Below are 13,902 nucleotides of genomic sequence, written 5' to 3'. Positions count from 1 at the left end.
TTTCCCTGACAGTCCAAAGACATGCGAGGGGCATCTGCTGCATAAAACATATGATGGATTAGTTGGTGGTTCATTCCATTGTGGCAACCCCTGATTAATAAAAGGACTAAGCGAAAAGAAAATGAATGAAGGAATGAACTTTATTCGAGCCATTTACTTTATTTATTTATTTATTATTTATTTATTTATTATTTATTTATTATTTATTTATTTATTTATTTATTTTGTATGGTCACACTGCATTTTAAGGTACATACACACTATTAACAAACCATTAACTAAGACTTTTATCTCAGTAAACTACTAATTAGCTGCTTATTATTTGTTAGTAAGGTAGTTGGGTTTAGGTATTGGGTAGGATAAGGGATGTTAAATAAGATCATACATTATAAGTGCTAATAAACAGTTTTTTAAAGGTGCTGTAGGTACGTTTTTGACATTTCTAAAGCATAAAAATACATAATATGTTTATTGCAGATATTTAAAAAACATGGCAAGTGAACATTCTTGTTTATATCAAAAATTATGCTGAATATAGATATTGTGCTATGAAAATGTGCATTACATGTCAGAACGTCTGTCTTTGTTTTGGTTCTTTGAACCCGCCCAATGCCAGTTTAGCCAATTATATTTCAGCACCCCGGGTTGCCTTTGTGGAAACAGCGTGTTTCATTTAATCAGTCAGGAAGGGACTCAAAGTGTGCATCCATGACCGAAATGTGTCCTCCGGTGGACAGTATTAGCCTCCGAAATGAGATGCAGATTCAGAGTTCCACATGAGGTGTTTATTAATGACCAAATAATGTAATTATTACGAACATAAACATTAGGTGAGCAGGTTACATTGTAGTCATGTGAAATCTAGCCATACAATTATAAATTAGAATATAATTTTAGCTACAAATAATTAATCGAAGATTTGGTAATTGTATTTGAAATACATATTTGATTTGATGTCTGTGTTAGAGATGTATGCATATGTGCCTGTGTGTGTGTGCGTGCGTGCATGTGTGTCACTGATGTTCCTGTCTGTGTTAGATGTGCATGCATGTGTGTGCCTCTGGTGTTAGTGTGAATGCTCGAGGTGTGTGTGTGTAGCAGTATTAGTTTATTTATAGAGCACAATTTTACAACAGTGTTGTATTGTTGTGTGTGTGTGTCAGAGATGAGTTTGTATATGTACATTATGTATGTGTGGATTTGTGCATATGTACAGTACTTCCTATAACTGTATGTGGTGCGTGTGCTAGAGATGTGTTTGTGTATGTGTGTTAGAGATGTGTGTAAGTGTGTTTTAGATGTATGCTTGTTTGTGTCAGTGATATGTGTGTGTCTGTGTGTTAGTGGTGTGTGTGTGTGTGTGGTTGTTGGTACTTTGTATTTCTTACTTTGTAGGAGGATAGTATATAGATTTTCTAGAATATAAACAAAATTATGCCTATAGGAAGTCCACTAAAAGATAGCTGTACGTGTGTGTGTGTGTGTGCGCATGTGTGTAGTAGTCTCAGTTGTGTGCAGTTTAGAAGTGAAGGTTTTAAAGTCTCCTCTGCTGTAATTGAGCATCTCTTCAGGACAGATCCAACACAATCTCACGGCAATTCGTAACTTTGCGGTTTAGTGGCTATTTCGTATGAGTTCGTACGATCAAATTTGTACAATATAGTACGATTTGCTCATCACCCAATGACGGTTTTGTTTAGGGGTGGGGTTGGGTGCCACACCTTTTTTAAAATCGTACATTTTCGTACGACTGAACTGTTTCCACTTCATCAGTGGTCTCCACTGCAGAGAGATACACCTTCTGTTAGAATAATATATTTGTATTATTTAAATATATATATGGGATGACATGGTGGCTTAGTGGTTAGCACTGTCACCCTCACAGCAAGAAGGTCGCTGGTTTCGAGCCCGGCTGGACCAGTTTCCATGTTCTCCTGTGTTGGTGTGGATTTCCTCTGGGTGCTCCCTGGAGACATGCACTATAGGTGAATTGAATAAATTAAATTGGTTGTAGTTTATGAGTGTGGATGTGTGGATGGGTGTTTCCCAGTACTGGGTTGCAGTTGGAAGGGAAAAGTTGGTGGTTCATTCTGCTGTGGTGACCCCTGAATGAATGAATGAGTGAATATATATTTCATCTAGTGTATTTTTTCTAATCTTGCATTTGTTTATGTTCTGTTGAAAAGAAGAAAGAAGAGATTTTGAAGAATGTTGGAAACTAGAAACCATTGCTAACCCTAATATTTGTTTTTCCTTCTATGGAAGTCGATGGTTACAGATTTCCAGCATTTTTCAAATATCTCCTTTTCTATCTTCCTTTGTGTTCAATAGAAAAAAATGATGGTAGAATTGAACATTTTGAGTGAACTACCCCTTTATCTTTAATTCTGCTGTCCAGTCGATGCAGCTCTCTTCTATTTTAAAGCTCTTATTAAATGAAGGAATGATGCTGGATGTGTGTGTGTGTGTGTTTGTGTGTGTGTGCGCCTCTGTGTGTATTGTCTGGTTTTCTGAATGGGGCTGAAGGGTTTTTTTCTCATGCAGGGGCTCAGTGTCTGTGGGGCTTGTTTCTGCAGTTCCTCAGGCCGTGGCAGATCATGTGTGCCCGCTCGCTCTTTGTGCCAGTCTGAGAGAGTGAGAGCGCTGTTTGAAAGACTGCCAGTGTTTGGGAATGATGGGATTGGGTCATTCGTAACCCCATTGCTTGAAAAGACAGCAAGTCTACCCCACCATTCCTGCGTCCCCAGACACAACAATTACTTGTGTCCCAGGATGCCTGGATTGTCCCGAAACAATTGCATTGTATTTGTTTCTTGGTTTATTATTATTGTTATTACTACTACTAATACTACTACTTCTGCTGCTACTACTACTACTACTACGAATAATAATAATCAGATGTTTTAATTTATTTGCAATGTAATTTATAAAATGTGATATATAATTTTTATTGTTATTAAAACAACAACAACAATAATAATAAAAATAATAATAATAATAATAATATCTCATGTTCGGTAATTGTTGAATAAAAAAATACGTAGAAATATTTAACAATATAATTAAACATCAACAAGTTCATTACCGAATTAAAAAACAATACCCCCCCCCCCCCCCCATGTATTAACATCTTAATTTTCAAACATTATTATTATTAAAATTATAATTATAATTATTATTATAATTAGTATTATTATTATTATTATTATTATTATTATTATTATATTATACTACTACTACTACTACTACTACCACTACTACTAATTATAATCAAATGTTTTTATTTATTAACAATTTAATTACGAAATGTGATATTTTTATTGTTATTACAAAAACAACGACATCAACATATTAAAACATAATAATAATAATAATAATAATAATAATAATAATAATAATAATAATAATAGTACCTCATGTTCTGTAATGTTAAATAAAAAATAAATTATTGTTATAGATTGGTATAGATTATAATTAAAACATCAAGTTAATTAACGGGGTAAAAATAATCAAACCTTAAAATAATTTATTAACATCTAATTTTAAAAACATTATTATTATTATTATTATTATTATTATTATTACATCAACAAACAACAACAACAAATGCATCAAGTATTTAAAAAATAATTGATTTAAAATAATTTATTGCCAACTTTTTAAAATATTGATATAGATTTAAATTATGGTTGTTGTTATTATTATTATTATTATTATTATTATTATTATTATTATTATTATTATTACTGAAAATAATAAAATAAAATAAATGAAAAAATATATATTTTTAACATACTGATAGTCTAACAAACTTATTACCAAAAGGTTTACAGACAAATAGACAGACAAATCAAACACTTTATCCATAAATAAGACAAGCATTTCAACATCGCCCTGCTCTGTTTCAATGTGTTCAGATGAGTCAATGGAGAGAGAAATAGTTCCTCTCCTACACAACTATTTCCCAACACAGTCTTTTTTTTTTCCAACAAGCAGTACTAATATTTCAGAATCATACTGTATGGCTGCAGAAGATTTGACATTTACAGTAGGAAACAAGTGATACAGGCTATTTTTATGTTCTGTTTATGTCTTTTTGTTGATCGAACGCAGTTAACATTTTCCCACCAAATCAAGACATTCTTGGAAAGCCATGAGGGTGAGTCAATGCCATTTTTCGGGAGAACGATTTCTTTATTAGTTCCTCTAACTCCTGTTTTTTTTCAGCCAGAATAAATAAAGACTGCAGTCTCTATTAAATCTGCATGTGTAGATGGTGATAGAATCATCCAGAATCTGTTGATGTCTGCTGGATGTCAGACCGGGCCTCCGGTCGCTGCATTGATTGTTTCTGGTTAATTAGATTAGTCTAATCACATTAAGTTGGTGCCGCGGCGCGGAGGAATGGAGGACTGAAACGAGAGCCTGTCATTGTTGGCACGCAGCCGTCAGTGTTACACCGAAGCCGAATAAACCGTCTTTGTCTGTTCTTATCACATGTTTGCGTGGAAGAAATAAACCAGAACTGAGATTATCTTACATTTAAAGGGCTCTGATTTTAGAGGCTCCAATTTTGGCCTTTTAACAAGATGTAAAATAAGTATTTTGTATTTCCAGAATGTGTCTGTGAAGTTTCAGTTCAAAATACCCATTAGATCATTTATGATACCCTGTTGAAAAATGTCAATTTTAGGGTAAAAGGGAATTGTAGCTGTTTTGGCGCCTGTTCCTTTAAATGCAAATGAGCTGGTTCTCCCCTTCCACTCTCCAGACAGTTCACTTCAAAAAAGGATAACCAGGGTCAGATGCCAGGTTAAACACAGACAAAACAAACAAACAAAAAAAGCCCATTATAAAACAGAGAGCCACAACTTATAGTTATACTGTAATGTGCAAAGATACAGTTTAAAGGGCACCTACTATGCAAAATAAACTTTTATAATTGGTTTTAAACACGGTTGGGATTTTTGCGAATCAGAAATACGTTACTTAGGATGCGTTTTGTTTTACGTTTCAGTAGGGGTGGGCGGTTACACCGGTTGTCATGGTCATCCCCGGTGTGACATTGTGCCACGACATGGATTTTCTAATACCGTCAATACCGTAATAAATCAATTATGCGCCTTGAACGGCTGCATTTACATCAATAATAGCTAATTCTAAATAATAAGGCATTCAATTTTCTTCAAACGTTCAGTTGTGGTCTGAATACATGTCCTTATACTACAGGGCTCGAAATTGCAACCATTTTGGCCGCCTATGAGCACCCGAAATTTAATCTATGCGCCCTCATAATATATTTGGGAGCATTTGTGTGTCTGAATATAATGGTTGTAGTGCAATCTGATTTGATTTTCTCTAAAACTTGCTGAATCGCTCTACCCTGCTGCTGTATTGGTTCATATTAGCTGTCAGTCACTCAACGCTTCCCGCTGTCAGATAACACGGAGCTTTTGTTGCTGCAGGAAATGCAAACGGCTGAAGAGTGAAAAGTGCACAGGTTTGCAAACCTCACCAAAAGTTATAATAATAATAATGGCGCAGATGACAGCGATCATGACATGAGATAAATGTTGATCCGCCAGCTGAGATCAATCGAGTGTTTTCGGAGAAGGTGCCCGAATCTCGATGCGTTGCATTCACCACGTGTTCAGCGCAAATGTCCGCTAAATATAAAATCTAACACTGTAGACATCATCGCCAAAGAAACTCACCTTTACTAAGTTTACACTGAAACTATGGCTCATAACAAAGAGCGGTATTGAGCCGGTGGTCATCATGAGAATCCTGCTCTGTCTGCTCATAAATTGGTGAAGCTGACTCGCCTGCTTTATTCCACCAACAGAGAAATGAAGATCAGCTCATAACGAGCCTGAGCATTTACAATGACCCAAACCAAAACTTTTAAAGAGTGATAGAAGTGAGACTTTCTTTTGTCCGTTCTTCCATGAGATGTATATTATTTTGCTATTGAAAGTAATACCATGATCTTATACCGTCACTGTTCAAAAGATGAAAATACAGTGATATTAATTTTAGGTCATATCGCCCACCCCTACGTTTCAGGTACACATGGTATTTAATTGGTGTTGTGGAAAGAACTGCACCAAAATAATCCTTTTTGTTGATAGTATGTTTCTGTAAACATCATCAGTGTGAGAAGGAACCAAACTTGTTAGCATCATACTGCCTCCTAGCGTTCATTTTACTTAGAATAACTGCACTGAAACATATGTTTAAGTATGTTTTTGCAGTTTCACAAAAAAATATTGGCTTAAAGGGTCACGAAACACCAAACACAATTTTTGAGATGTTGACAGTCATATATATGTCCCATGTTGCTAAAACACTATCAGGACACGTATATTTCACTAAAATGTGAAAAAATTGTTGTTTTAGCGTTGTTTTGAGCAAATTCGTTCTTCCAGTTTGAAAAGAAATTGTGAAGCTGTGTCACAGCGATTAGATCCTTGTTTAAATTCCAGCGTGGAGACTGGATGTCTGCACTGACCAGTACAAAGTCATTGAGTTTACAGCATTCATTTATGAGTAAGACCTAGTTCGAACCAATCAGCGCGCTCTATTGTGAATGAGATGCAACTTCATTAATATACATGATATAGCTTCGAAGACTGTGGTCACAGTCAGAGAGACACCACGTTGTGTTGCCAACCGTAATTCAAACAAGTGGAAGAAGAAGTATTGTTTGGAGACATGGGTCATCAGTGTTGCGTTTATAAATGTGCCGCAACAACGGTTTTGTTTCCATTTCACCATGATGAGAGCACAGCTCACGTGTGGACTCGCATGTGTGGATTACAGTGGTCTGCTAACACGCGACAAAAATATGTTTGCAAGGAACAATTTTTACCAGAGAGCTTTTCTAATCTGGTCAATGGTGAAATCCGGATTTGCCACTCGTCTCCTTTTTAAAAAAGACACGGTTCCAGTTCGTGTGATTGTTCTGTCTCTACGGATTTGACAAGTGTGTGGTTTATGTTTCTCTATTTGGCAAAGGTCAATTGTATCGACAAACAGTACTCTTTCAGTTTTTAAAGACATTACTTAGTGAAATGACTGAAGTTACTAAGTAGTTTGCTGTAATATTGCTACAATATTATGGACTGAAAATGCTTTGTTCTGTTTCTTTTTAAACAGTTGTATAACAGCTATATCCGTCCTCTGAACCCGAAGTGTGAGGTGGGGTACCAGACTGATGTTTTCACAACAGATGTAGCATGCTAAGATCCACTTTTTCAGTGCAGTGCAGTATTTGTGGCAGGCACAATGGTTGTATTTATTAGTTATTTGTTTATTTCAACAATGCAGTTGGAATAATAATTACCATTGCGAGACTTCAATATTCAGGAGCATCTTCACTTTCTCCTGCATTCACAGGCGTGCTTGTGTTAAAAGGTTAAGAATGATAAGGCACTGTCATCAACTAGATAATGTAACTGAGGGGTATCTGGTGGAGAGTAATCCTGCACTTTTTTTACACAGCTCTCAGATCCGCTGTAAGGCTGCTTTACAAATTTTATGTCCATCTCCCCTGCGTCTGTGTTTGGGTTGCCGGCCCGCACATTATGAACTGCCCTTTTCATGAAAACCCCTCCCTCTTTCGCTGTTGGACACACCTACCTAAACAAAACTGGACACACCCTCTTTCCTTACTTTTTTTTCAAACTAGAGGTTTGAAAACTTCCTGCTGGGATGTGGGGTTCATGGCCCTTTAAGCATGTATTCCCAATGAGCCTGTGTTGCCATTTCCTCTATATTCAGTGGTTGTAGATAGTTTAGCTCCTGCATCAGCTGATGTTTGCTGTCGCTCACTCTGATAAAGGGTTCAGAATAAAGGACACTGTGTGTTTGTTGTCTAAATGTCAGAAACACTGCTCAGTGCCAGCTGAACTTCATCTCTCTGCTGCCCGGTCAGCATCTCTGTATTTGAGACACGTGGCTTAACACATCCCTAAGACAAAGAACTGGACTGGCATTAAGAATGACCCCTACATAGTGCTCAAGTGTGCTGAAACTGCAGAGAAATCCAATAGCTTATCAGTGAGATTTACTGGCTAGCAATCACCTCTTCTTTCTTTCTTTCTTCTTCTTTCTCTTTCTTTCTTTCTTTCTTCTTCTTTCTTTCTTTTTCTTTCTTTCTTTTCTTCCATACATCCTTCTTTCTTCTTCCAGGATTCATCATCCTCCTTCTTTCTCATGCATCCATCATCCTTCCTTTCTTTCTTCCATGCATTCCAGCCATCCTTCCTTTCTTTCTTCCATGCATCCATCCATCCTCCTTTCTTTCTTCCATGCATCCATCCATCCTTCTTTCTCTTCCATGCATCCATCCATCCTTTCTTTCTTCCATGCATCCACATCCTTTTTCTTTCTTTTTTCTTTCGTTCTTTCTTTCTTTCTTTCTTTCTTCTTTCTTTCTTTCTTTCTTCTTTTCTTTCTTTCTTTTTCCATACATCCATCCTTCCTTTCTTTCTTCCATACATCCATCCATCCTTCTTTCTTCCATACATCCATCCATCCATCCATCCTTCCTTTCTTCTTCCATACATCCATCCATCCTTCCTTTCTTCCTCCATGCATCCATCCATTCCTTTCTTTCTTCCATGCATCCATCCATCCATCCTTTCTTTTCCATGCATCCATCCATCCATTCTTTCTTTTTTTCTTTCTTCTTTCTTTCTTTCTTTCTTTCTTCTTTCTTCCATACATCCATCCTTCCTTTCTTTTCCATACATCCATCCATCCTTCCTTTCTTTCTTCCATATCCATCCATCCTTCCTTCTTTCTTCCATACATCCATCCATCTTCCTTTCTTTCTTCCATAATCCAGCCATCCTTCTTCTTTCTTCCATACATCCAGCCCTCCTTCACTTTCTTTCTTCCATACATCCAGCATCCTTTCTTTCTTCCATACATCCATCCATCCTTCCTTTTCTTTCTTCCATACATCCATCCATCCATCCTTTCTTTTTTTCTATCCATCCATCATCCTTCCATCTTTTCTTTCTTTCTTTCTTTCTTTCTTTCTTTCTTTCTTTCTATTCTTTCTTTCTTCTTTCTTTCTTTTTTCTTCCATACATCCATCCATCATTCCTTTTCTTTCTTCCATACATCCATCCTTCCTTTCTTTCTTCCATACATCCATCCATCCATCCTTCCTTTCTTTCTTCCATACATCCATCCATCCATCCTTCTGTCTTTTCTTCCATACATCCAGCCATCCTTCCTTTCTTTCTTCCATAACATCCATCCATCCTTCCTTTCTTTCTTCCATACATTCCAGCCATCCTTCCTTTCTTTCTTCCATACATACCATCCATCTTCCTTTCTTTCTTCTCACACATCCATCCATCCATCCTTCCTTTCTTTCTTCTATACATCCATCCTTCCTTTCTTTCTTCCATACATCCAGCCATCCTTCCTTTCTTTCTCCATACATCCAGCCATCCTTCCTTTCTTTCTTCCATACATCCATCCAGCCATCCTTCCTTTCTTCTTCTATACATCCATCCTTCCTTTCTTTCTTCCATACACCCATCCATCCTTTCTTTCTTCCATCCATCCATCCATCCTTCCTTTCTTTCTTCCATACATCCATCCATCCATCCTTTCTTTTTTCTATCCATCCATCATCCTTCCATCTTTTCTTTCTTTCTTTCTTTCTTTCTTTCTTTCTTTCTTTCTTTCTTTCTTTCTTTCTTCTTTCTTTCTTTCTTTCTTTCTTTCTTTCTTTCTTTCTTTCTTTCTTCTTCTTTCTTCTTTCTTTCTTTCTTCTTTCTTTCTTTCTTTCCTTATACAGCTTAAAGTGACAGGTAAGGTTAACTAGGTTAATTAGGTTAACTATTGAGGTTAGGGTAATTAGGCAAGTATTGTATAACGATGGTTTGTTCTGTAGACTATCGAGGAAAACAAATAGCTTAAAGGGGCTGATAATTAAACCTTAAAATGTATTTAAAAAACTGCTTTATTATAGCCTAAATAAAACAAATAAGACGTTCTCCAGAAGAAAAATATTATCAGACATACTGTGAAAATTTCCTTGATCTGTTAACATCATTTGTGAAATATTTAAAAAAGAAAAACAAATATAAAGGGGGGCTCATAATTCTGACTTCAACACTTCAACTTGTGTGTGTGTGTGGTTGTGTGTGTGTTGTGTGTGTGTGTGTGTATATATATATATATATATATATTATATATATATTATATATATATTCTATATATATATATATATATATATATAATTGAAAAATATTTAATTATAATGTTATTTATAATAATATTAATTTATTAACAATATAATTAATAATATTAATTTATAATATTATTTAATAATAATAGTGTATATAACAAATACTATGTTTGCTTATTTATAATTTATTCTATATTTTTTATAAATAATTATATAATATAATTCAAATTCTGGAATTTTACTGCTTTATGTAGTCATAATCTGGTACTTCTATGGTTTATTTATTTTTAAATTCTTGTATTATTATCTTAAGTTGGTCTGACATTACATTTTGTAGCATCCACCAGCAGTGCATCACTAAAAGTCCATTTATTTACCTTCTTTACCACCTTCTTGCTCAAACAATCTCTTGCTGAATGCTCTTGGCAAACATTAAATCCAGGCTTATAAATGTCAAATGTCATTATAAAAGGCAGAGAATTATGGAGCAGTTCAGAGGAGCTTACATAACACACCTGTGTTGGCCTTGTCCGTGTGTGTGTGTGTGTGTGTCTTGTTTTTGGTGGACTCCCCCTCAGTCATTCCTCAACACAGCTGCTGCTTTCCCAAATAAGGCTCTCACTTTCCAAAACAGCACTCTTCTGGGTTACGTTTTTCACTTCAGAGGAAAACAGTATGAGGCAATCTTGATAAGCTTCTCTTGAACATGTGCACAGACACATGCATGTACAGTAAAGCCAATGAAAACATGAGGCACATGGTAATAATTGCTAGAAGTATGCTAGTCTGTACCGAATGCTTTTCTCTTTTTACTCTGTTGGTAATTGTACAGTCCATTTTACATTCAACATCTCAGATTTGTTGGAGGAAAGGTCAAGATCCCATAATGCAAAAGCATGAAGTCCAAATTATTAGCCCTCCTCTATATATTTTCCCCAATTTCAGTTTAATGGAAAGATTTTTTTCAACACATTTCTCTAATCATAATAGTTTTAATAACTCCTTTCTAATAACTGATTTTATTTGATCTTTGCCATGATGACAGTAAATATATTTAACTATATATTTTTGAGATACCTAGTTTTCAGCTTTAAAGTGACATGTAAAGGGTTAATTAGGATTACTAGGAAACTTATGCCGAGTTAAGACTGCATGCTTTTCAAAGCAGTCGTGTCACAGAAGTTTTCACATTGCATGACTATCTGGGGTAGCATTCTGTCGCTGATGTGTTTACACTGCAAGATGGATCGGAGACAGGGGGTTTCACACTGCATGACTGTATAATAGGAAGAATCTCTGACAACTTTGATTTGCCTGTGATTTCAGGCATTTGTTGGCGATTTCTCAAAACCTGTTGGCAAATCTAAATTGGGGCTAAAATCATGCAGTCTGAACTTAGGCATTAGGGTAATTAAGCAAATCATTGTAAAAACAATGGTTTATTCTGCAAACAATTAAAAAAAAAAAAAACATTGCTTAAGGGGGCTAATAATATTGACCTTAACAGGGTTTTAAAAAAAAAAAATAAAAACTGTTTTTATTCTAGCCAAAATAAAACAAAAAGACTTTCTTCAGAAGAAAAAGTATTATAGTAAATACTGTGAAAAATTCCTTGCTCTGTTAAACATCATTTGGGAAATGTTTAAAAAAGAAAAATCACTGGAGGGCGAATCATTTTGACTTCAACTGTATATGTTTTACAGTGTTGTAAATAATAAGTGCGCACTTATTATAAGTTGCTTTATAACAGCATGATGTGATAAACGCATCTCCTTAATGCCCTCATATAATCACATCTCTACAATATTCCTTTTCTTCCTCCCGCAGCCTGAAGAGTTTGAAGCCGTTCACTCGCACACCTTCCGGCTGAAGACGTTCAAGAAGGGGAAACACTGTGGCGTTTGCAAGCAGACGGTCAACAATGAGGGGCTCATCTGTAGAGGTCAGTCCAGTGCCCGAGGGCTATCATCTGCTAATGTTTATGACGACCACATCTGCTCCCAGTGACCAGTCAGTCCACTCCTCTAATGAAACAGAACCATTAACTCCATTACACCACTGCACTGAAAAAAATGATTAAATGGATTTACCCCATTTTTTATTAAGGTAATTGGTTGCAAACAATTTCTATGGGCTGAATTTAAACAAACGCTACATTTACTACATTTAATTTGTTTAAATTCAACCCATAGAATTTGAGCGACAAGGAGAGTTGAAACAAAGTCAGCTCTATCGTGTTGAGCTACGACAATGTTTTGAAACCAATCTGAATGTAGAGATCCACCGCTTGAGAGGACTCCAGAGAACACAGTACTGTAAACTGTGGTTTCACCCACTGTTGTTCCAAAGGGTTTGATTATTGCGATTGCTGGATTTCCTATTGTTTATGAGGTGATCCTGTTTTCCTTCAGGGAAATAAAATAAAAATAAAAGTTACTGATGTGCATTAATGTTATATATTTTGGAGAAAAAAAAGTGGGAATCGCATGCTTACTGACAGTATAAAACAGTATTGCTGCTTTCAGACATATGGACACATATTGGATAAGTGGAGCAAAACCACGCTACATGCAACAACTTGATCTTCCGTAGTTACATTTTATAAAAAGTGCACAACATTTTCATGCTAGAACACATTTTTTTTTATCTGGGAATGTAGGTGATTTGCTGATATGCTGCAACGGCCCTTTTAAATACAAGAACAATGCAGGAAATTTTGACACTCGCTGCCTGCAGTGTGAGCGCACCATTAGATGCATAGTATGTAATTTGTGCCACTAGAGGGCGTTTATTCACAACAAACAAAGGCATATTTTTATGACACTGTGACTGAGTGTGGAATCCTGGGAGTTGTGGTGTTCATTACATCCTAGTGTTAGGGTTATGATTGTAGTATAAAGCAGAGTAAGGCTGAAAGCTCTAATAGAGCACTGAAGTAATTGCTGATGAGAGACATTTTTACCACTGTCTTCAAAACAAACAAAGGCATATTTTCTTGACACTGTGACTGAGTGTGAAATATTTTTTCGACTGTACAAACCACTGTTATACTGAGGCTGCATTTACACTGCAGATCTTGATGGTTAATTCCAGTTTTGTGACTGTATCCGATTTGTTTGATGACCGGCTTACATCATCTTTTAAAAGTGACTCGCATCCGATCGTCTGCATTTACGCAGCACACTGTAAAGGCACAATGACCAGGAAAAAAAGAGCGGGCGCTGACTAACAGCTGATAATTAAAGAGCGCTCTTTTCTCTATTCCTGTATGTAATCTGTTCGCAGCTTTTGATAAGCAGTTTTACTATAGTTTATGACAGAAAAGTTCTCATTTGTCCATCTTCTTTTGATATGTAGGCTTTTTTAAAAAAACTTTAGGCATCTTAATGTCATGTCTATGGAGTGATTTATGCACTTGACGTCATTCGCTACGGGTTTTAATGACGCGCGACTCACATTGACAGGTGAAAATCTGATCTACCTGTTTACACTGCAGACATGAGATCACCAATCCGATTCATATCGGATAAGTTTCCACATATGAACAAGGCCTGAATCTGATTTGAGTAAATCGGAATCCATGTGATTTGTTCCTGCTTACATATACATGAGCCATATCCGATCTGTGCCACATGGGAGAAAAAAATCGGAATTGAGTCACTTGAACAGTGCAGTGTAAAAGCAGCCTA

At 36.0% G+C, this 13,902-nt stretch overlaps 1 protein-coding gene across 6 annotated transcripts in view; it reads left to right on the top strand.

The window, feature by feature from the left end:
* Positions 1–13,902, top strand: part of tns1b (tensin 1b) — a 549,979-nt gene that overhangs the window by 147,532 nt on the left and 388,545 nt on the right. For all 6 annotated transcript variants that reach the window (XM_056465912.1, XM_056465911.1, XM_056465908.1 and 3 more), the window contains exon 2: positions 12,041–12,155. In XM_056465912.1, the coding sequence (XP_056321887.1) occupies positions 12,041–12,155 (115 nt within the window). The remainder of the gene's footprint in view (positions 1–12,040; positions 12,156–13,902) is intronic.

The sequence above is a fragment of the Danio aesculapii genome, chromosome 9, assembly GCF_903798145.1.
Source record: "Danio aesculapii chromosome 9, fDanAes4.1, whole genome shotgun sequence".
NCBI lineage: Eukaryota > Metazoa > Chordata > Actinopteri > Cypriniformes > Danionidae > Danio > Danio aesculapii.
This window is presented reverse-complemented; position numbering and strand designations above follow the sequence as displayed.